We start from the raw sequence: 24,570 nt of genomic DNA on the forward strand, positions 1-24,570 counted from the left end.
GGTGGAACTTGGGCCTAAACAATCACACTCGGCTCTCTGCCGTATAAATAAGGGCCTCCGCTAAAATTCGCACGGAAATTATTAGTATGAGCAACGCACACGGGTGCCTGCTACGGGCGTGCATTTCCATGCAGTTTTAGCGGAGGCCCTAAAGGATAGGATGCTGAGAGCTGTTTAAATATATGACGTTATCTGGAAGCCCTGTCGTAATGGCACTGAAACCTTTCAGACCTTTTGAATAAATATCACAAACAGATTTCACAACTTTATTTAAAGAATATTACAGATAACAAAACAAATCTTGAGTGATTAAATATAATTAGCATACATTTCATGTACATTTTAACTAATTTATATCTGACTAGGACATCAAAAAACGTTTTCACTAACATGGAATGGACTCACAGTCACTTCCATTCAATTCCAAGCATACTCAGTGTCTGCAACCCCATTAGGAATAGGTTACGATGATAACTCTATTACACGGGTCCACCTACATCATTCTTCGTATCAGGTACGTTGTTTTTTGTTTCTGCTTTTCCTTCTTTTTCTGATGTTGCTTTGTTTTTGCCTTGGACTTTTGTCATCTCTTCCTGACGCTTAGCAAATGACAGAAAAACTTCTTCGAGGGTGGTTTCTGATACTGAGTAGTCCTCAATCAGCGAAGGGAACGTACTTTGTACTTGCTCCATGTCTTGGAACAGTCTGCTGTACTCCATCGTCTCATTTATGTGGTAGTTCAGCATTGTCTGCGGAATTAATACGAGTGTCAGAAACAAAATTAATTTTGGGGTCGTCTATTTCATGATTATTTAGTTTTCTAAATAAGTAAACAAATTTTACCTTATGCTCATCTTTGAGTGTACAGTTGAACTTCTGTTGCATGAAGGTTTTTAGTTGATCTACGTGTGATCCAGCAGATTCATCTGTTTCTGGAATTGGAAAGTCAGGCATTATATTTGATCAGTTAGAGCTTGAAGACCAATATTTAATAATAGTTTAATTTTTGTAACCTTAACTAGTTATTGGACACGCTTCAAAGATTCATATACAACATCGAAACTAAACTACCTTTCCTGTGTTTTTAGCAAAGTAGCTATAATATTTTTATGTGCCAAGTTGACCAGTAAGAACTAAGGTAGAGGGGAAAATAACCATGTTTGATCTTCAAGATGACGGAGTGTCCCACTGCGAAAGCGGCCTTCAAGGCAGCCGGCGAGCCGAGCGCATACAGCTGCCCAGCCACCATTATAGCAATGCGGTGGCACAGCGTTTCCATTTCGTCCAAACTGCAATTTAAAATTTAAATAAAAGTGAAGGTATAACTTGACAATAGGTAAAGCCTATTGCCTCAATGGATAACGCAACACAGCAGTGAAGAGCCACGCAACACTCACGTTACGGCGTTGTTTATTCAACGCAATTTACTGCAGCTATATCTCTCTCACTTCTGTTGTGTGGTTCCTTGGTAAATGTCGTAAAAGGCAACCTGGCCTGTTTGTCCAACGTGGGGAGTCAAACCAAATTTTTCGTTTGCCTTTGGTAAATTATAGACGACCTCCAGGAGTGGAGACTAAATGACCTAATGATGACAATTTTTATACTTATAAGTTGCTGCACTTGCTGGTCTAGGTAACTACCTAGACCAGCAAGTGCAGCTATCCTGTCTATCTTCTAAAGCTATGGTCACACCAGGCGCTCGCGAGGCACGCGGCTTGAAAAGAACATTGGCCTGTGCGAGGTAACGATCATAGCGCGCTCATCATCATAATTTCAGCCATAGGACATTCTCTGCTGAACATAGGCCTCCCCCAATGATTTCCACAATGGCCGGTTGGTGGCGGCCTGCCTCCAGCGCCTTCCTGCTACCTTTAGGAGGTCGTCGTCATCGATTTACCATGTGGGTGGACGTTCTACGCTGCGCTTTCCGGTACGAGGCCTCCACTTCAGAACCTTGCTGCCCCATCGGCTGTCAGTTCTGCGCACACATTGCCACTTAAGCTTGCTAATCCATTGAGCTATGTCAGCGACTTTAGTTCGTTTACGGATCTCCAGCGGACGTCCAGCTGTACTTGTTATATTATAGCCTCAGAGTCGGTACCTGTGCGAGGTGATGATGATGGCGTGCTGGTCCCGCAGGCCGCGCTTGAGCGCGTACCACACGCGGCGGCGCGCGGCCACGTCGACGCCGGCCGTGGGCTCGTCCAGCAGCGTGAGCGGCGCGCCCGTGCACAGCGCGCACGCCGCCGCCAGCCGCCGCAGGCAGCCGCCGCTGTAGCCTGATACCAGCTGGTCCGTGTACTTTTCCAGGCCTATTCGGAAACGTGAGGTGCAAACGCTGAACAAAACGGTGATAATGGGTCATTAATTACACTCAATGAAACTTTGTCGCTACCATAATTAGTATAGTCGTCGAATCTTATCCCGCGCACGTGTGTTTCAATGTATTATAGCACTGCTAAATATTGTCCACCCAATTGATTTTTATGACATCATAGGGAAAGGAGCACCAGGAGTAGACCAAGAATCAATTTTGGTTCACAACTGCAAAAACACCGAGCACGAAATACTCGGACACGAGATACGACATCAATGATCGCGATCGGCAGCAATACATCTAGCTAGATCAGTTCCTCCTAGCAGTGTGAATTCAATAGCTCCTATAACATCAGGTCTTCATCAAACTACCCTTAAGAACAACCAACCAACAAGTTTGATCCAGGTCTTGGTTTGTGCGTTCATATCGCGCTCGTTGAACCCCTGCAGCGTGAGCAGGAGGTCCAGGTTCTGTCTGCCGGTCAGGAAGTCGTCCAGGCCCCAGAATTGGGGACAGTAGCTCAGGGAGAATAGGTACTGCACAAGTAGGAGGCAAGAGTATACAGGTTGTCCCAAAAAGTAGTGTCAAGCCGAAGCCCTGAGGTAGAGCATCACTAGGGCTACCCAAATCCTCTACCTCTGGGCTTCTTCGGCTTAACACTACTTTTTGGGATACTCTGTATAGATTATATTATGAACTGAATTGTTAGTTCGATCATGTATAGCCTGACCAGGAACATAAAAACCCTGGCATAGAGGCGCGTCAATTGCATTTGATAGTGCAACACTGAGTACAGTCGTACCTGTGTTAAATTAATAGGCTAACTTTATGTATCAGGATTCAGGATTACGGGCTAATTTGATATTTTCATAAATTAACGAAAAAATATTATTATAGGTAACCTGGTTTAAATAAATTAAATGAAACCATCAATCGAGCTAGTAGGATTTATTTTATTATTCATCAATAATCAAATTCAGAACTTGAATATTCAACTGCAATGTTTGCTCATGAACGCTTCAAACTCGGTACTTCTTTCCCAATTCCATAAAATTCAACACTTAGAAAGTGACAAAAAAATTTAAAATAGGTAGTTGAAACAAACCACAGCTAATTTTGATAGTGGACTGTACTATGCGATAAACATGTCAGTCAATTTGACAACCTTTGTCGGAAACATTATTCAATGAAAATATTGTCCGAAACCTTAGTATTTCTCTTCGACAAATACTTTTAACACATTGTAAACCACTTTTCTTTCACGACTATAAAAAGATTTTAGCAATTTAATTCACAAAATCAATTGCGCACATTTAAAATAAAGTTTGTTTACACTTTGACAGCAATAGACTGACATGCAAGGTGACATGACAATGAAGTTTTCAGTTACTGTTGCCATTAAAAGAAATTAGTACCATTAGTTTTCCGCAACATGGCGAGGGTTTTTATGTTCCTGGTCAGGCTATAATGAGGGCTATCGTTTTTATACTTAACAGTTGGCACCCCTGGCGATTGACAGGACCTTACTCTACAGTGGCGCCATCTTGATGAGTGCAAATGCGATAGTCCTCCTACCACTTTAGCGCTCACCAGTTGGTGCTACTGTCTTCGCTACTAGCAAGTGACAGGACCTTACTCTACAGTGGCGCTAACTGGTGAGCGCTAAAACGATAGCCCTCATTATATAAGATCATGTGATTATGCTTTACCTTATCTTCCCGCCTTAGGCAGTTCGATTTTTTCCCGCCTTAGGCAGTTCGATTTTCCAATCCGTCCCCCGGACACGGCCTGAGCCGAGGTCCGAGCCTACCGTGGCGCCCTCAGGCCGCGTCCGTAGTCCCCCTCGATCGGGCCCACTAGAGTGAGCCCGCCATAGGCTGGACTTTGGTCCAACACCGCGGTGGGCAACCCTCTAGTTGGGTTCGCCACTGATCGGGCGCTGTATGCGCTCGATACGGCCCGATCGCGAACGTCGGTCTGCGACCGACGCGGACGAGCCTGGGCTTCGCTTCGCGAAGCCCACACTCGGCCTCGTCGGCACGCGCACCGACGATCGCCAAACGGCTAGAGTACCTTCTGTACTCGCCACTCTGCCCGGTGAAGCTGGAAAAGCTCCTCAAGCTACCAGCGCGCGTCCCTTCAAAAAAAAAAAAAAAAAAATTTACCTTATCGAAACACGGAAGTGTTAAAAACCGTCCATTAGCGAAGATTTGCCCCTTCGTAACACACCGGTCAGCAGTGAGCATCCGGAACATACTGGTTTTGCCCGCGCCGTTCACGCCAAGAAGACCGAAACATTCACCTGCCAAGAAATAAATCATCCTCCTTTAACGCCACGTCAACGTAGTATTCTAATTTCTAAAGCCCGGTCCGTGAGCACGTAGAATTTTGTCCAATGACCCCTAGCTACCCATCCTTATCGCTCGCGCGTAATTATATTGCTGTCGCGACTGTGCGACTTGCACCCGCAGTGAGTGTGCGAGCGCGATAGCAACATAATTACGCGCGAGCGATAAGGATGGGTAGTTAGGGGTCATTGGACAAAATTCTACGTGCTCACGGACCAGACTATACAGGTATGGCGCTAAGAGAAAAAATGCCAACATCAGACCTCCCTAACAACTTTGGCGAGCGCGGGGAAAAGTCCTCCAGTAGTGGCAAGTACCTCTGGTGAGTCATAGAAAGAGGGTTGTGCTTCTGTAATCTGAAAGACTCCTAATGACAATGATGATGATGATATAGCCCATAACTGAGTAGGTTGTTTCTGCTACCGTTTGTTCGCTCTACGATTACCTTCAGAAAACAACGAATCTAGTAAATTCTGCTAACTATTGCACTATAAATAGGATGAAACATCTTTAATCACTGAATTTAGGATTAAATTCGGCCAAAATCTTAGTTTACAGATTAAAGAAGAGTTTCCAAAAACCTTTCTTGACAGAGAAGCTGACGCCCTTTACCGCGTAGAAATTAGTGCAGAGGTCTACGTAGTTCTTGTGTACGTTAGACACCAGCATCATATCTGTGATCTCTTTCGGTGCTGCAAGAAAAAGATTGGTCATCATCATCATCATCATTTCAGCCATAGGACATACACTGCTGAACATAGGCCTCCCCCAATGTTTTCCATGTTGATCGATTGGTAGCGGTCTGCGTCCAGCGCTTCCCTGCCACCTTTATGATGTCGTCGGTACCTTGTCGAAAATATTGGTCGAATACTTAATATGTATTACTTGGTGTATTGATGTAAATGACCTCTCTTTACTGTGTAACGTAATAGACATTAATGATTGGTTTACCCATGTCTCAGTAGGTAATTCTATGGTTAAAACTGTCGCTTAGCAAGCGAAAGGTCTTGGCTTCGGTCCCACCGAGGCAAAGTCAAAGTAAAATTCCTTTATTTGCATTACTATAGTAGGTACTTACAAAGATAATTTGTTCAAGTAGAAAATCAAAAATAACTCAGCTGACTTACGCAATACAACAGTATTCTTGACATACACCTCTTCCGCTTTAACGGTCTTCTCATCAAACTGTTGTGGTGGAGCCTTGAGTGGTATATTCAAAATCTTATCCATCAAGAAGCTATGCACGCCTCGTTGACGTAACATCACATTTGCCTACAATGCATAACTAAAATACATTCAAGTTTCAACCTAAAATACCTATAGGAAACTTTAATAAAACTTACAGTGAAATACGACTTCGGCACAAACTGAGTATAAATTTTGTTTTGACAGCTACCGATAGATGGCGCTGTTACCTTATTACATCGCGGTAGGTGTTAGCGTCATTTATATGCACTATTAGTAAGTAGTTAAAAATGAAAACACTGTATAACGTAAGTACTTACAGAAAATAAAAATATTTGACCAATTAAAATCAGTATCTCCCTACCGGGAGCATGATTATTGAGACAAAAGTAGCACAACGGATCGGACTTAGATTCTGAAAATATAAAGAACTTAATCAAAAGAACACTAAAGAAATAAGAGCTATAAGATATTAAAATCAACTGACTGGCTGACTGACTCACTCACTCATCACGAAATCTCAGACAGAAACTACAAATGCTAGGAGTCTCAAATTTTGCATGGGGGAACCCCCATTTTTTCTCTCACTAGCTCGGGATTTTGCGAAATTCAACCCTCAAGGGGGTAAAACGGGATCCACGCGTACGAAGTCGCGGGCGGCCGCTAGTAATTTATAAAAGTCTTTGCTTACCACAGCACTTGCCGTCTTTGAAATGTGGACTTAGGACATCAGTGAAAGGGCATTTGTCCTTGTTCAATTTGCAAAGAGCATTCACATAAGCTGTGTTTGTACAGTCGGCCAAAGCCTGTGTGAACGCGAATTGAGGAAGAATAATCTCAAATATCAAAACTATACGCGGAGATTTAAACCACCTCGCACAAAGCAAGGGGATGACAAACACTGAAACAAGTAATGAGTGAAGTTCTTATTGCCTTATCATTGCAAACAATGGCAGTCCACTGCTAGACGCTAGCTTTCCTCAAGGAACGTCATTGAGCTAAGTTTCTTACTAAGGTTCTTGGGGTAAAATTTAGAAATCAGATCTACAAATAAGAAATACCCTGTAAGTATGAAGTTATAGGAAAAGTTGACTTACCGCCAATGACCGCCAGAATTGCTGCGATCACTAAAGTCATACGTTCGGAGGACGTCAATGTAAAGTCATATAGATATACAAGGCTCGCTACACTACCAAGTAGTACAACCAAAGAAGCAGGGACTAAAAAAAAGAAAGAAAAGTATAGGGCTTATACTGTAACACGCAATAACATAATTTGAATTTAACTTAGTCAGTGCCTGAGGAATGGGAGGGACGGAAGGAGATCTGAAGTCTCGCTGACGTTTGACGTTACAAAAACACGTGACGGTACCTACCCGTGTCGCTCCCATACCTCTGGCACTGACTGAAGCGCTAGATCTAAAGTTTATTTTGTTTAATAAGTACAGATAGTAGATACATGAAAGTTTTGGACCAAAACGGCAACCACTCAAGCACTTTAGACCTTTATTTTGGACTTTAAAATAGAACTTGAAGAACAACGTTGCTACATGAATACATGAACATCATAATATGGCGTTGTAATCAAAATGCTAACGTAATAATAATACTTCCAAGTAGCCGCTTTCGGCTACGGTAACTACGACAAAATTCCTTTAGTCCGCAATAAGAGGGCTACGCTGGGCTGCCCTATCATTTGTGCCCTAACATGGCTACAGTAGCCAATCTTGTTGGTAGACTACTAACAAAATACTAACGTATAAACTTGATGTCCGATATTGTTTTGTCGAAGTCCAAGAATGCGCAAGCGATGACAATGATAATTACATACAGAAGGACGTGGAGAAGCGCTGTGAACAGCATAGCAGCCCAGTGCAACTCGGGCGGGCAGCCAGCTAGTATGTGGGTGAGACGAGCCCCGCTATCTTGTTCTTTACATGGCAATATTAATAGAAAACATAAGCCTGTTAAAACGTCTGGAATAAGAAAAACAATTGCAATTTCAGATTGGTCTACTTAGTAATATAGATGCCAACTAAGTAATTCGCCGAGTTCGAAACTCAGTGTCGCGTTAGAAATTCACACACACAAAGAAATCAAAATATGTATTATGTGATCATTATCCACAGCGCTATCAGTACTCAACGTTCGAATAATCTTTAGTACTATGCAAGAAATGTAAACTGTTTGCATTATGACGTCGCTGCTGTCATCATTGCTTTCACGAGCAATGTGTCTGTTTTTGGGCATATTGCTGCGACACCGGCCCCGCCCCCTTGCCTCATCTCCCTTTAGTTTCTGTGATCTGTGTCTTATTCGGATTTATTAATCATCATTGACGAAGTATGTCCACTATGAGTAAGCTCTTATCCTTGCATCTCCTCACCTCATGAAAAGATGATCTGGCCGAAAGTAAATGCACGTAAAGGCGAACTACATGCGAAATCCTCAATCAACCGCAAAGGATTTAGGAATTCAATATGACTGGACCACATAGCCAAAATATCTAGTTTGAGTGATTATAAAGTCAACCTTTTAAACTACTTCAAAAATTCAAGTACAAACAAAAGTGAAAATTGCTGCAAATGAAATGGAATAAAATTATGGTCAGCAGAAAATTACTCACACAAAATAATCATTTTTTGCCATAATATTAAAGCCATGTTATTTTTTGGCATTTTGAAATCTTCATTGGCAAAAGGAATGTAGGCACCAGTTAGAGGTTGGTTATAGGTGGTGACCACGCGCCCTTCGGCTTGGGGCAAAGCGCGCGCTGCTATCATATTTGACAGTAGATTGAGTGTCGCTGGCGCCGTGTGACGTACCTCCGTAGTACACAGTACCTTTAATTTAAAACAGAAGCTGGAATTCAGCGAATATCAAGTCACACATGAAACTATAAAATGATGTCATGCAGTTTATCTCTGGAGTTCCCTTCACAAATCTTTCTTCTTATTTTATGGCCAGACTTGTCACGACCTCAAGCAAGTAGAAAAGGAATAGTGTATGATTCGGTATCCTTCCGTTTGGCCAAATTACTTTTCGCCAAATTTCACTTCGCAAACAACTTATCGCCAAAGTTTCATATCCCAAATGAACTTTTAGCAACTGTGCTTTTCGCAACTAATTCATTTGGTCAAATTATCATTTGGCCAAATTTTACTTGGCAAATGTTTATATAGCAAATGTTTTATGTTGCCAAATATTATATCCCAAATAATTTGTTTGGTCAAATTGACACTTCACATACTTACCCACCGTTACCCACAAATCAAAGCATAAGGCACATGATCATGGTTTTCACAAGAATTTTATGTAAAACATTGCAGAAAATAGTATAGTTGAAAAAAGTAGGTATTGCAGAAAATAGTAGGTTAGGTTAGGTTAGAACAGTGACCCTTAATGCGCGAAGGCGAGCGAAGCGTGCCGCGGCAGCGGCCGCCGAGCGCTAGAATCACCTCTATTGTTAATGAATAATTTGGAAATTTCGATACAAAGAATGAATTAATGTAGAACAAATTTTATATTAACTCCCCACTAAACAAAATAATAACCTCAAGCTAATTTGTATAATATCATTCTATGCACCAATCAAATTATTTTGTAAATAGTTTATCGTGAAATATTTTTGCCTAATGAAACATTTGGCAAACCATACTTTGCCAAACAATAATTTGCTAAACAATAATATGCCAAAAACAACATTTGCGAATTAAAAGTTTGCAATAAGTTGTTTTGCCAAATGAAAATTTGCGAAACGTTGTTTGCGATGTGATAATTTGGGAAACGTTTTTTGGCCAAACATTAGTAATCCGTATGATTCATGTAATGCCAATCCTCGAATCGGTCGAGTTAGTGCAAGTTCAGTAGGTATGCCATCTGTTGTTTTCCAACGAATGACGTTTTTAGTGTGGATAAGATCTAAAATGAAACTCAGTGGTGGATACCTTGGCATCAGTTTCGTTCAGTTCGATTCCTGCTAAATAACTGTTATGTTTCATTGTAACTTTTCGCCCAGCACGTAACACAGCTGCAAAAAACAGCATGGAAGATTTTGAGAATATTCAAAAGTACTTAGTTTATTTGCGTTTCAGCTAACGTCTTATCGTATCTGATAGTCTATACCCTTGTACCCTAGGTGTCCTTACCTTCGTCTAAGTCCGAAACATTCTCAAAGGTTACCCTCGGGTACAATTCACTTAGCAGCCTCATACGAGAATCATTGTTTACTTTGTACAGGATTCGGTGGTTTAGCAACGGCCTGTAAATGTCCAGGTTCACAGCGAAAAAAGTTTTGTTCTTTTTGGGCGTGGCAGTGTTGTTGTAGCCAAATGTTGTTGTTAATATTAATAGAAACATGAAGAACGTTCCCTGTAATGTAAAATATGCTTTATTTCATTAGGAAAAATCCTACTTTACTCAATCCTTAATTATCACAACTGCAAGCTACAAAATGCAATGCATTGGTGGTAAATTGACTTACAAATAGTATTTGACTGTATTTATAGACCCATAGGAACCTGAAATAACGTTTTATTAAAACCAGAAATTGCCTGCTATACAAAGCGGCTCCAGTTTGCTTTTGGTAGACAGGACCTGAAATAAAAAGTTTATTTCTAAAAATGATTATAAAATCTGTCTCTCATGATATTATTCTGAATGAGCAGCAGTTGCTGTGAACACCAAATTAAATTTTGTAATAGACACACCTTCTTCCTCTTCAACATCAGTAAGTGGACTTCCATCATAACCACTGCATAATCTGCAAAGATAATTATGTTTGTGTGAAGTCATATCCTGCGCAGGTCGTTGTGGATTTTATTTGAAATCTTTGGGGGAGACATTTGTCCAGAAGTGGATGTGTCATTTGGCTGAAACGAACGAACGAAGTCTTCATTCGTTGAAGTTAGTACAGAGAAAAAATCTCACTTTAAAAAGACTTCTTCAAGCGTAGACACACCAACTCCCATTGATTCTATACCCAGTTCGGTCTTCTTGGACTCCAGTTTGGAGAAGAGACCGGGCAAGCTTTTGGTAGACGCCATAGGAATCTTGTAGAAGATGGAGTTGAACCCGCTTGCAGTGGCAGTGGCTTCGGGGACCACTGACTGGACGACACTGGTGATTGCTGCTTCCTTGGGGCTGCCAGTCGTGATGAAGGTCAGGCGGTAGCCGGTACCTAAATGTTTATTAATTGAAAGCAGCAATAAGAAGGGAAATAATATTTATGTTGAGCAATTTTTGTCCTGTTCACATTGCTAAAGGTATGTACGAGAAGAATCTGACAATCGTTACTCCGCAAGCTTGCAATAATGAAACACGCTCCTCTCCCTCTAATGAGAATATAGGCACCTTAGATGAGGAATGTTTGAATGACATCAAATTCTTCAGTGTGCATCTCAGCTCATTTCTGTTCTGGTCGGTGCACCCATTCGCTTAGGCATACAATTGAAGCGTGGTATATAAAGTAAGTACATATTATCATTCTGTGGTAGCACTTACCTATGGCTCTCTTGAGGTACATGGGCGTGGCGTGGCACCGCAGCTGGCCGGCGTGCAGCGCCGCCACGCGGTCGCCTAAAGCGTCAGCTTCCTCCATGAAGTGAGTCGACAGCAGCACTGTGTGGGACCCTCGCAGAGACTGAGGATAATAAGGGTCGGACGCAGAACGTCCCATTCGCATTTCGTCACGAATTCAAAAATCGTCATTCAATTTGTTCTATTCGCAAAATAGTCACATTCAGATAAGTTAAGTTGGACTATTGTTACCCGACTGGCCAAAAGGAGGCTTATTTCAAAAATGGTACACTTACTTTTATTTGAGTATTCATAACCATTTTGCGAATGGAACGGTCTGCGGGTTAAACCCGATAAAAACAGCATTAACATTAATTACTTCAAATTGCATTGCAATAGACATTGCGCCCAATCTTTTGGATATACTCCCAGTTATAAAGAGTGAAAGTGAAATAAGACCTAGAACGGTCGACAGCCCAATAGCTTCAGACATTCTTTTTGCAAAATTGGAATGTCAAAAATCGGACTTTGCTTATTTATATCAGACACACTTCAGATATGCTTATTTTAACTCACCACAAAGATGTCCCACAGTGAACGCCTGGTCTCCACATCAAGACCCGACGTGGGCTCGTCCAGTATCAAAACATTAGCTTGCCCTGCTAACGCACATGCCAGTTGAAGTCGCCTCTTCATGCCTCCAGATAAGTCAGAACTCTGACTGTTTGCCTTTTGTTGTAAGTTAAGTTTTTCCAAAAGTTTTTCTGCCGATATGCGGGCTTCACGGTAAGTACCTTTTTTCAGCTATATCAAAATGATCAAAATAGTTATTGGAGTCACTAATTTTCTTCTTATCTCTAATATTGCAGTACTCACCAAGGTAAAGAACATCACGTGCTCAATCACGGACACGCCGTCCAGAAACAAATTATGTTGCGGGCACATGCCGATTTGTTGCCGCGCTTCCAAAGCCTGGGACTCAATATTGTATCCGTTTACTAGCACCTGACCCTTGGTGGGTTTTAGTACACCTGGAAGAAGATGACCTTACATTGTGTATTTTATAGGTAGCCGTACTATGACGCTTATACGTGGTAATTGTTCAGCAAATGGCTTAGGGCACTTCTAAAGATGCTCATCATTAGTCTAGTAGTAGTCAAGAGCTTAACCACAGAATAATAATAAGTACTACGTACAGAAGTTTTACTTCGCGAAGGTATTTAAGAAATTGTATGCTCAATGTCATTAATAATATGGTGTAATTTAGCCTGTCTCAAGAGTCAAGCACCATTTTGTTGACAAACGTCAGTGATCGGCACTGCGCCGAAGCTATAATAGGGCTGACTTCGGTAAAATGATGTGACGTGAGGTGCCAAACTGCGGAAAATGGCGGAGGAAATACATGATTTAGCATTACTTATCATGAATAATATTAACTACTTATTTACCTCTCAGTGTCTTGAGGCAACTTAAAAAAGTACATTCTGTGTTTTTATTATTATTTAGGCAGTTAAATACTGCATAGTATTTAGTACACCATTTTCTTTATTTTCTTCCATCATACACAAGAATACGCGTGCGTGAGTCAATGTTCGCTCGTATGTGAGGCCTTGTCGAATAGTATCCTGTAGGTGGGCCATCGTGCGTGTTTTGTTTTCGATGTAAACTCGCGGAGATGAACAGGCCTGGCTTAACGCAGTCAGTACCTGAGGTATGGAAGCAGCATGGGAAGGCGTTTTAGGACGTTAAACGTCAGCGATACTTCAAAAATGTGCTTCAGATTTTTATACTCCTGTCACGTCATAATATGTCACGTCATAATACTTTAGGCACTGACTAAGTTAAGCGCTAGACTTGTAATAAACTACAGTTCTATATCGTTAAAGATAAATCTTTTTGATGAGATCCGGATGAAATCGGGAGAGGCCGGGGAAAAGGGGGATTTAAATTTTTTGCAACTGGAGTTGCCAAGAGGATCAAAACACAATAAGTCAGTCAGTTGGATGACTAAGAAAAAACTTGAAGATGTTGTATATAAAATAAAACCTTCAAAGTAATCCCACCAGTGATTATGGACATGAGCGTGCTCTTCCCAGCGCCGTTGTGTCCCAGAAGGATGGTAATCTCGCCCTTATAAACTTCCAGAGACACATCGTCTACCACGCGGTTTGGGCCATACATCTGTAAAATTAAGCTTGGAGTGATTTAATCTGAAACGTGGTCCCTCCGTGGACCTGATAAGATGGCTCAAGGTCACCCAAAGGGCGATGGAGCGGGCTATGCTCAGTGTTTCCCTGAGTGATCGAATCAGATATGAGAAGATCCGCAGGAGAACCAAAGTGACAGACACAGCTCGCAGAATTGCTAAAATCAAGTAGCAGTGGGCGGGGCACATAGCTCGTAGAGACGATGGCCGTTGGGGCAGAAAAGTTCGCGAGTGGCGACCACGGGCCGGAAGACGTAGTGTGGGCAGGCCTCCCTCTAGTTAGACAGACGTGAAGGTAGCGGGAAGAGCCTGGATGCGGGAAGCGCAGGGCTAGTCGTTATGGAATTCCTTGGAGGAGGCCTTTGTCCAGCTGTGGACGGCATTTGGCTGAAACGACCGAACGAACGATTTAATTGATGATCTCGCTCTCCAAAACCATTTGGTATTATCAGACTTAAATTAGTATACTGATCATGACTTGCTTAAGGCTTAGGATCCAACAACGTACCTTTGTGACGTTCATTATTTTGATCCCACTTTCGAGATTCGATGGGGGCGGCTCGAAGTACTGTGGCTCTTGGATCCGAACAGCTTCCGTTTCAAGTTCATCCATCGGATCCACAGAGGCTTTACGCCAATATGCTTTCTGAAAATGTATAGGTATGTACATACAGAACACAATTACCTATTTTAATTAAAACATAACGGGTGGCGCAACCCGTGATACACGCGTGCTGGTTTCGGATTAGGGTTTAAAGTAATTTTATCTTTTTAATGTCTAACACTGAACATACCTAAAAAGGAACAATTAATATAACAACTTCATCACAAATAATTCAAGTTATGTACCTGGCAGAGGAAATTCCATGGCAAAGTATAAGAACCAGTGACCTGCTCAAGGTACCAACTTATCAGGAAAAATAGGGCGATGTGAATGATTTGTATTATGAACCCCAACAGAGCAGAACCCGAGTAGGGTGTGTGCGCGTCGAACATATTGCTGAAGGACAGTCCAGACTCTGCAATTAGAATAATTTTATGCTAATCTATTTTTGGTTGAGTTGCCTTTTGTGATCATTTTGTGAACTTTTCTGCAAAGGACTCAGTGGAATAACTGCTGGCAATAGGTCAGTACAGCACAGAAGTCAATGATGGAGAATGTTGTGACAGACAACACAAGAAGAAAGTCCTCGAAAAATATAAAATAGGTAAATAATATACCTAAAGGTTGACCTTGACGTAAAACTCACCCCCTTCGAGGTGGGTTACTTCAAATAGGATCCAAATAATCGGCGCAAAAGGTATCAGCACCCCACAAATATAAAGCGCCACTTTGTCCAAAACTTTACCAAATGTGAATAAAACCGGTGTAGTTAGAATAAAGTATGCTATTAGTGCGTATACCGTGCTTCGTACTGTAAGGAATATAATAATTAATCTTTATATCATCAGGTCTTTTAGTCTCCACTATAGGAGCAGGAACCATGACTTGCTCTTACTAGGGGCAAATGGAGGAGGCACATCCCTCAATCCATGGCCAAATCTCCAATTTGCCTCTGGTAAAAGTGTCAAAGAATATAAAAAAGTGTATAGAGTAAAGAGTAAAAAAAAATATCTCACCTACACATCCTATGTAGCTAAAAGCCATGCCTGAAGAAATGATGAGGAGGAAATATAGAAGAAAAAATAAGAATACGAATAATCCTGGAGTCTTCTCTAGTAATGCTGAAGGGCCAAGTTTCATCAGAACAGTGCCTCCTATGGAGAACACCAGGCCCGGGAATAACGCGTTCAGGATGTGCGATATAAGCAGAGCTTTTGTACTCACTCCCGCAATCTTCATGAGCTCCTGATGTTTAAAATATCTAGATTAGGAATTGCTTGCGACACAGGCAAGGCGACGCTCTGGAAAATTGTTGTAGTTAGGTACTATTTGATGAAAATGTTTTGAAATGTAAAGAAATACGGAACGTATGGTTTCAGGCCCGGTTTCCACCAAAGCGTTGAATAACCAATCAGTTTTCATTATTTCCACTTCTCATCCATTTTATAGAAAAAATTGACAGCCCGACCCTTCTCCGCTCCGCTTTGGTGGAAACGGATAAAAACGACTGGATCAAAAGAGATTTTTAATTTGAAACTGAGTCTTCATATTCTTGATCTCACGGTTAGTAACTATTAGGTTAATCCTGTGAGCGGATAATTCTCAAATTGACCGATCTTTATGATATTTTGATAAGGAAGCTGTACATGAAAGTAAGTACCTGTACACCGGTGGCTTTTTCAACAATCAAACGCCCCATGAATACGTAAAACGAAGGTATCAGACCCACATAGATTGCGAAGAAAATAAATGATGCCTTTATTACCTTCATGTCAACTAGATTTTGATTATTTGAGCGTCTCCCGCGGGGAAACTCGTGTATTATGACACTCTGTAATAAATAAAAAATTGCTTATTCATTTTGTACTAATAAGTTTGTTGGCGAATAAGCTGTTGATTCCAGAAAAACGTTATTTTATTTATAGGAGTTCCAGTGCACAGTGGTAAGAATGAGCAGAAGGCGAAGCCTGAAGGTACGGCTTGTTCCCAACGAGTCACACCAAAACAGTTGGGAAAAAAATCCCATCTAGTCACACCCCTACTCGTTAACCTGTATTTTCTTACTGTAAACTTTAGAGTACTTCTTATTTTGATTTGTTGTGTATTTTGTACATTGTTTCTTTATAATACAATGTCTTATCTTGATATTAAAGGTATTTAATGTTTGTGATCAGTACCAGTGTGACTCGTTGGGAAAAAAACTGTCCCGTCATTCATATCTGATCAAGGAAATTTTGCATTCATCTCTGTCATTTAGGAATAATTTCTGTTATAATACAGGCGAAGCCCAACTACCTGTTTCACTTCATTTCCAGTCAGCAACTCTATGAAACTTTGGTCTATAGCCCACTGTAGTCGCATGAACGCCTCACAGTCTATTCCTGGAAAAGAATACGTTCATCATCATCATCATTATTCAGCCATAGGACGTCCACTGCTGAACATAGGCCTCCCCCAATGATTTCCACAATGGCCGGTTGGTGGCGGCCATGATCCAAGTGCCTTCCCGCTACCTTTATGAGGTCGTTGGTCTACCTTGTGGGTGGAAGTCCTACGCTGCGTTTTCCGGTACGTGGCCTCCACTCCAGAACCTTGCTGCCCCATCGGCCGTCACTTCAGTTGTTTATTACATGACTACTTTTTTGGGGGTTTCTTACTTACAATTTAACATAATAAGATACTTTACCGTACTGGGTATGCGGATAATGCGGAATTAAGTGCATTATACCCTTTTCATTGCTCACAACAATGGGTTTATGCGTCTTGAACGGTGTCTTCATTCTTATGGAATAATTTAGGCTTGTGGGTGTATCGTGTTTTGGCATATTCTGAAATGAGGTCGCAATTCAGTAAATAAAAAATCCATTAAACATACAGTTAAATCAGAGATTTGTTAAAGTTCATCCGAATCCGAATTAAATAATGGGTATATGTGTCTTATAAGAACCTTTGTATACCAACATGGAGCAATAAAGAATTTGAATTTGAACGACAATGATCATGATAAAATGTTACTTTAGGCCCAACACCACGAGTCCCTAAATAAGGACTTACTTCGTCTGTTTTTATCAATTGTCAGGCTAACTCTTCGCTACTAAACCGAAGTTTTAGGAATAAGAAGTGGAAATAAATTATTTCACAAACACTCACGTGAAAAACTACAACAGCTTCATCTGGCCCCATGTTCTCGGTGTATTTTAACACAGTAACGGGGTCATTAAATCCAAAACGTCCCCGTGTTTCATTCGATCGTTTACCTGCAATATGGTAGGTGATCTAATAAAAGACTTAAAAGCTTCACAAAAGAGTGTCAGACAACATTAGAAAACTCTCTTAAATTCAGGTCTCGCCCAAATCTAAGGTATAGGTTCCAGACCTGCCCCAGATCCTTTTACCCAGCAGTGAGAGACAGAGCATTATAAAAAAAAGATTTTTATGCTACGTAAGTTGCCTTTAATGGTGGGTATCCTAATCCTGATAATGATGATGATCACCAAGTCCACATAGATTTTTGAATAATTCCTACCAAAAAATTCTTATAACGCGAATCGCTACGGCATATGACAGTTACTGGAAAAGTTTGTTATACTCGTACCTACTTATATCATTTTATATTCTGACCTGGTAATGTGTAAAATTCTTGCAGGTGCAGTTTGTTGCCAACCCTACTCATAAGCTTCCTGGTGAAGACCGTCTTCGGAGTGTAGAGCACAACTGGCGGCCCCAAAGTGCTTCTGAGAGAAAGTGGTCCCTAATAAAGCAATTAATAAAGGGAGTGCCTCCGCTGCCGGCGCCGGTTCCCAAAAATATGGCCATTGGGAACCGGCGGTGATGCCACGTGATACGCTGCCGACAGTCAAAAGGCTGCCGACGCTGGCACTCCAAGGCAACCGGCAACAGAGGATTGTGAAGCGCAAAAGGCCGGTGGCGTAGCTAGGTAACCAAGAGCCCTGGGGCAAATTAATAAATGGTAATATACAGGGTGAAAACGATAAGTGATCTCACTCGATTATTTCTAAACTATGCAAGATATCAAAAAAGTAGTTACTGGTCCTGAAAGTGCTTCATAAGCTCTATCAAACGGTACCAATAATAGGTTTCAGAATAAACTGGATCTATCCGAAAATTCAATGTTTTAAGCTACCTTAAATGTGCCTTATGCCCGTTTTCACCATCAATCCCTAATTTTTAAGTGACCCCTATGGTAACACATATGAGAAATTTTGTTTTCAAAGGGGTCACTTAAAAATTAGGGATTGATGGTGAAAACGGGCATTAACCTCATAGAACTTGAAAGTAGGTCACACTTACCGGCTTTACCATAACTTCAGAATCTAAAGGTTTATCAAGTTCCTCCCTGATAGCGAAAATTAAACCTAAAAATAACAATGGAAACACAAGTTCTAGCAGTGTACATATGAACTGTCTTTTCCTGGCCAGCCAGTGCCTCCACATCAACGTCGCTAGAATCCTCGCAAACATCTGGACAACTTAACAACAGACCAGTCTAGACCACAGCATCACAATTATAAACCACTCTAAAACAAATATTTTCGAAGTGTTAGTTAACATCGAAATTACGATTGTTACTTCACTACGAATCTCAATCTACCACTATGATCAAATTAATGTTAAAATGATAAATTAGAATTATATGTAATATGTAATACTGGGAGCCCAAGTTGGGAGCATAGTTGACAGTTTATTTGACAGACTTGAAAAGACGTCTTCCTGACAGAAGAGTAGAGACAACCGAGAATACTCCCTTGAAGCCTTTTCGATAACAGAAGAGTATCTTCTTCTTTGCCATTCCCATTTTATTTGTGGTCGGCCATGGCACGATGGAGTCGGCCCTCCTTATCATGCGTCTCCAGACGGCTCGGTCCTGGTCTCTTGGTTGACTAGGGTCTCTTTGAGGTCCATTACTACGGACATCCAGAATAGTATTGCAAATAAATCATTACGAGCCACCTAATCACTCAAGAGCATCCCAAGAGCCATGATTCACTGAAAAAATTACTATTTTTTATTAAAATACCTTACGTTAGGACGCAAGTTGACGTTTTCAATAAATCTCCCAGTTAATTTCTTGCAATGTTTGGAACTAATGTTTAATTAACAGTATAATTAACCAATTAATAAAGCAAATTCATTAACATCTGCATCCCCAGCAAGCTAATTACTCTTTAGCCGCGTTATAATTAAAATGTTGAAAATCAGCAGACAAGAAGGTAAAGTATTATACTGAAAATTATAGAAATGGAATCTAAAAGCAACTTTTTGCCCTGCTGGAGCAGCGCGGCGTTCTAATAATTTAAAAATCAAGGGCTAAATTTTAGATAGTGCTCATGCCGAGTGACGACGATGTTTTAAAGTTTTAAAGAGATAGTTACCTAATATCTTTTCATGCTTTATGCCCCACAGCACCGTGCTAAAATGTATTTTGGAAGAATAACAGCGATCCTCCTGATCTGTCGCGTCGAGTCGCTGCTAGCTTGTTGGGGCGGCGGTAAACAGCCGGACGATAAAAACCACACTAGGTATAATCCCAACGACAAAAAGATTTGGGGTGGCTGGGACCCACCCGGGGGGGCCAAGGGAGCATGGAAGGAGTACTTGTTGACGCACCACCAGGCGCTCTATGGGAAAGGAGCTCCTTACGACCCAGCTTTGCACGGACCTAAGCCGTACGGTATAGGTATACCTGGCTGGCCTCCCAACTGGAACGGTAAGTCCATGAAGTTACGAGTATATAAGATTTTAAACTGTCGCATTCCATTTTAACTAAGATAGAGAAACACGGGTCTCTCGACTCTCGAGCCGCCCACGCCAGTCTAGTTGTGTCAAGCCGTGATTCCTTCCCCACAATGTAACTCAATTTCCATGAAGTTTTCTTAAAGGTCATTCATTATTATTTTTCTCTGTAGTATTAATCCAGTTAAGTAAGTCAAGCTGTAGACCCTGGCTACATAGGAGTTGTAGCGGTTCAAACGAGTGGTGGGAATAGCCCCGTTCCAACGTGGACGGCATTAGGTTCATCATCATCATCATCATCATTTCAGCCACAGGACGTCCACTGCTGAACATAGGCCTCCCCCAATGACTTCCACATCACACGGTTGGTAGCGGCCTGCATCCAGCACCTTCCTGCTACCTTTATCAGGTCGTCGGTCCACCTTGTGGGTGGACGTCCCACGCTGCGTTTTCCGGTACGTGGCCTCCATTCCAGAACCTTGCTGCCCCATCGGCCGTCAGTTCTGCGTACTATGTGCCCTGCCTACTGCCACTTCAGCCTGCTGATCAGTCGGGCTATGTCAGCGACGCGTCTTTCCGTTCTATACATGGCCAGAACGCACCCATAGGAAACTGCTCGTGTATATTTTGGAGTGTCTCTTTGTAAGTCGGTCACTACAAACTATACACGAATTTTGCGTACTGATCGTGTATAGTTTGTGTCGTGGATGGATTCCGTCTTCGCTCCAAACTATACTACACCACTTACAGTTGACTAGAGTGTGTTTAGTTTATTTGATTTAATAAAATATGGAATTATATTTAAAATTATTACATTTATTAGATATTATGCTCGTGCTTTGTCCTCGAGATTAGAAATAAGAACTACCTATGTAGATCACGTACGGTGATGCCATTTTTAAATTCATTAATTTTTACATAAAATATTATTATTTTACTGAATCTACATATTATTATAATAAATCTAGATTTATAACACTAATGTAAGTGGTTTCTGAAATTAAATTGATTAGGTAGATTTCAAATTAAATAACAATTATTTATTAGTGAGAGTGAATGAAGAAAGTTAAACGTGCATTATTAACTAAAATTGTCGACCGTTCGGTGTAGTGGTTCGAAACGGATAACTGTTCCGGAGGTAGCGGGTTCGATTCCCGCACAGTACAAACATTAATTTGTGTGCATGAACATATTTTGATATTTGTTTGTATTGGACTGGGTGTCTTCTATGTATAATAAGTATGTATTTACAAAAAAGTATTTAAGTATGTTTATATCTGTTATCTAGTACCCATAGTACAAGCTTTGCTTAGTTTGGGACTAGAAGCGCAGTGTAAAATGTCCAGGGATATTCATTTTTATTTATAAGCTTTTATCTCAAGAACAAAAATCATTTTCACATACATAATTCTTAATTTCAGAGTTATTCAGCCCCAAAACAAATATCTTTTCTATGGCAGAATATGAAACACCAAAAAGCTCTTTATCAAAACAATGGCACGTGTCGAAATTGATTCAATGTTTAAAGTAGACACGCAGTTATGAATTAATATGCAATAGAAAGAGAGGTAAATAAGTCAAAATGACGAGCATGCAACTAAGTACTCGCGTATACATTGTAATCGCGAACTTATTACAATACATACATGATTAGTCCGTATGCGTACTGACGATGTATATTTTGGAGTAAGATAATTGACCTAAGTCACTACAAAGTATACGCGAGCAGTACGCAGCGTATGCGTACTGGTCGTGTATAGTTTGGAGGAGCTTAGTAAAAAAAGTCACATCCAAACTATACTCGATTAGTTTCACACCCTTGCGTTCTGGCTATGTATAGAATGGAAAGACGCGTCAGCGACTTTAGTTCGTTTACGGATCTCCTCATTTCTGATTCGATCTCGTAAAGAAACACCGAGCATAGCCCTCTCCATAGCACTTAGGTAGGCATTAGGTTGAAGCAACAATATTTCTAGACCACAGCTGTGTAACGCGAATGTTGTCTACAGGTCTTGGATACCCACTCACTGGTATGGAGCCGCCGCCTTGGGCGTACGTGCCTAAGAAGATAGGCAAGCCGTCGTTGTGCTACGAACCGCCAAAGCTCGGAAACTGTAATCCTAAAAAATTACTCACTCGGTGAGTGTCACATATTTTTAGGTGTAACGCTTAACTCAGCCAGTGCCTGAGGTATGGAAGCAAACATAATTTGTAAGGTTACATTTGTACATAGCCAAAATTAACTTGCGTTTAACATTTCAACGCTCATAGTCATAGCAAGTCATCATCATCATCATCTCAGCCATAGGACGTCCACTGCTGATCATAGGCCTCCCTCAATGCTTTCCATGCTGCCCGGTTGGTAGCGGCCTGCGTTCAGCGCTTTCCTGCTACCTTTATGATGTCGTCGGTCCACCTTGTGGGTGGACGTCCTACGCTGCGTTTACCGGTACGCGGCCTCCACTCCAGAACCTTGCTGCCCCATCGGGCGTTAGTTCTGCGTACTATATACCCTGCCCATTGCCACTTTAGCTTGCTAATCCGTCGGGCTATGTCAGGGACTTTAGTTCGTTTACGGATCTCCTCATTTCTGATTCGATCTCTGAGTCATAGCAAGTAAGTACTCTGTGGTCATAGTCACTTTAATTGCATAATGTTGATTGGATTGAATCTTAAATAATAATACAGAATCCCAAAATATGGCCCTGTAATGGCCCTGTAATGGCCCTGTAATGGCCATGGCATTGCGCAACATTATAACTCGTCCTCGGTCTTTACTCACGGTTTTACCAACTCCTGAAAATCTCCACTAATATGCTACACAGAACCTTCCTTCTCCGTTCCAGATACGGCTACAACCCTTTCCTGGACAAATGCCTGCCGTACACCTACACCGGCTGCAACGGCAGCAGGAACAAGTTCCTCAACGAGGCGACCTGCATCAAGGTGTGCATGACGGACCCTCAGTCCGGCTGCGAGCACGACTCCGCGCTGCCGATAGACAGCTTCGTGTGGGCACGCCGCTGCGGGTACTCGGACGACGAGCCTAACGAATACGATGAAATAAAAAGTTAATAAATTCCGATATTAGTTAGGCAACTTTCCTTGAATTCCCGTTTCCCCGTTTTTAACTCGATACTGGCAAGAGGTATAGCGTAGCTATAAAAAAACTACGTTTTTACACCACCTACTCGTTGAGAAGTCTAGAAGCCACTAAGTTAGTCGTGGCTACAAGCGTTGTGGATAATCGCAAACCGCGAAAGCCAAGAAAAAAAAAGAACTGGCCACAAAGTTACTTTTTTTTGACGATCCTAACGAATACGATGAAATAAAAAGTTAACGATAAAAAATCTACGTTATTCATTTCATATTATATCGATTATTTTTAGACGACAAATCTTAGTCGCGAGAGCTTACGCGTAAATTCGGCGCGATAAAAGCTTACCGTGGCGCGTTATCCTGTATTTCGAGTCCAACGAATATGACTATGGTAAATGAGTATTTCTCAAAAAAAATGTACATTTTGAAAAAAAAAAAAGTGTGCTTTGAAACAGTCCAAAAGTTTTATATTTATAAATCATCACACAAAAAAAACACACACACAATTTTGAAGGATGAATATTAATTTTTAAGATAACGAAGAATTATAGCTATAATCCTACTTATTACCAAATATTTAGATATTTTAAAAATAGTCCTTTTTTACCTTTCATACAAAAACCTGTTTGCCACCCTAGCTTTTTCATGTATTTTTGTTTCATAAAATGCGATACGTAACTAAATTATTGTAAATTTCTTTGTAATAACGTTCTACAGTAATCGCAGTTTCTGTATCAAATTGATTTTCTATGGGGTGTCATAATGAATTGGCAATTTAAAGCAAAAAAACAAAATGAGTCGCTCTCATTTACTATTTCGTTATTTACTCTTTAGTTACGATTTATTTCTACTTTCCCATGGTTTCTGAACAATTCCGTATTTATTTTGCACGGACAACAATAGCTGCACTCTGAATGGCTGTTGGCCTGACGTCTCCGCCATAACATCTATCGCGAAAATTAGTGAAAACGTGTGTGTTTTGTGGGATTACTTTTTCGTAACAGGCAGTAAAATCAGCGATTTTATATAGAACGGTAAGTCTTCATTTAACCATTTTTTGTAATACATGTGGTACGAACATTTAGTAAGCTTTTATATTTGCTGTAACAAATTTTATCAAAAAAATACTTGTTTCTGATCTCATTTTGTCTAATATTTCGTTACGTTTTTTGCGAATTTCGTTACGTTACGAAAAAGTACAACATAATGCTGAGTGTATACTGTTATTACCTGACTAAGCATAGTAATATTCACTACTTAATTAATTTCAAAAAATATAGAACGTTAATAACAAAAGGATTGGATACTATCTGCTTTACAGAAGTGCCACCAGCAAAAAATTATCAAATCATTTAGATTACGTTTTTATGTGATTACTTCTATTGTTTTTTTAGGAATGCCGCCAAAAACCAATGCCGAAAGGCAAAAAGCTTACAGAGAACGACTCAAAATGGATAAACATGATGGAACAAAAATAATTTTATTAAAATAGTATGAATGATTACTCCCTTATTTTATTTCTAACCCCTTAATATTACCCC

The 24,570-nt window shown here is 40.8% G+C and overlaps 2 protein-coding genes and 1 long non-coding RNA gene across 3 annotated transcripts; 1 reads left to right on the top strand and 2 right to left on the bottom strand.

The window, feature by feature from the left end:
* Positions 1 to 466: 466 nt before the first annotated feature.
* On the bottom strand, positions 467 to 16,956 carry LOC135080274 (retinal-specific phospholipid-transporting ATPase ABCA4-like). The gene is made up of 19 exons (XM_063974961.1): positions 16,905 to 16,956; positions 14,823 to 14,987; positions 14,422 to 14,591; positions 14,081 to 14,218; positions 13,430 to 13,547; positions 12,243 to 12,397; positions 11,943 to 12,170; positions 11,352 to 11,490; positions 10,779 to 11,028; positions 10,559 to 10,611; positions 10,333 to 10,445; positions 9,998 to 10,220; positions 5,247 to 5,357; positions 4,483 to 4,619; positions 2,706 to 2,853; positions 2,102 to 2,312; positions 1,156 to 1,289; positions 844 to 932; positions 467 to 749 (listed from the first exon to the last, which is right to left on the bottom strand). Exons 1-19 carry the CDS (start codon positions 16,954 to 16,956, stop codon positions 480 to 482), a joined length of 2,904 nt encoding a protein of 967 aa, XP_063831031.1. The 3' UTR covers positions 467 to 479.
* Positions 6,548 to 8,656, bottom strand: LOC135079758 (uncharacterized). Its single transcript, XR_010258890.1, has 4 exons — positions 8,476 to 8,656; positions 7,607 to 7,825; positions 6,948 to 7,070; positions 6,548 to 6,751 (listed from the first exon to the last, which is right to left on the bottom strand). It is a non-coding gene; the product is annotated as an uncharacterized LOC135079758 (long non-coding RNA).
* Positions 16,957 to 19,731: 2,775 nt separating the features above from the next.
* LOC135080275 (colostrum trypsin inhibitor-like) lies at positions 19,732 to 23,005 on the top strand. The gene is made up of 3 exons (XM_063974962.1): positions 19,732 to 19,904; positions 21,940 to 22,069; positions 22,777 to 23,005. Exons 2-3 carry the CDS (start codon positions 21,963 to 21,965, stop codon positions 23,003 to 23,005), a joined length of 336 nt encoding a protein of 111 aa, XP_063831032.1. The 5' UTR covers positions 19,732 to 19,904; positions 21,940 to 21,962.
* The last annotated feature ends 1,565 nt before the right edge of the window (positions 23,006 to 24,570 follow it).

This window comes from Ostrinia nubilalis, chromosome 17 (genome assembly GCF_963855985.1).
Source record: "Ostrinia nubilalis chromosome 17, ilOstNubi1.1, whole genome shotgun sequence".
Lineage (NCBI taxonomy): Eukaryota > Metazoa > Arthropoda > Insecta > Lepidoptera > Crambidae > Ostrinia > Ostrinia nubilalis.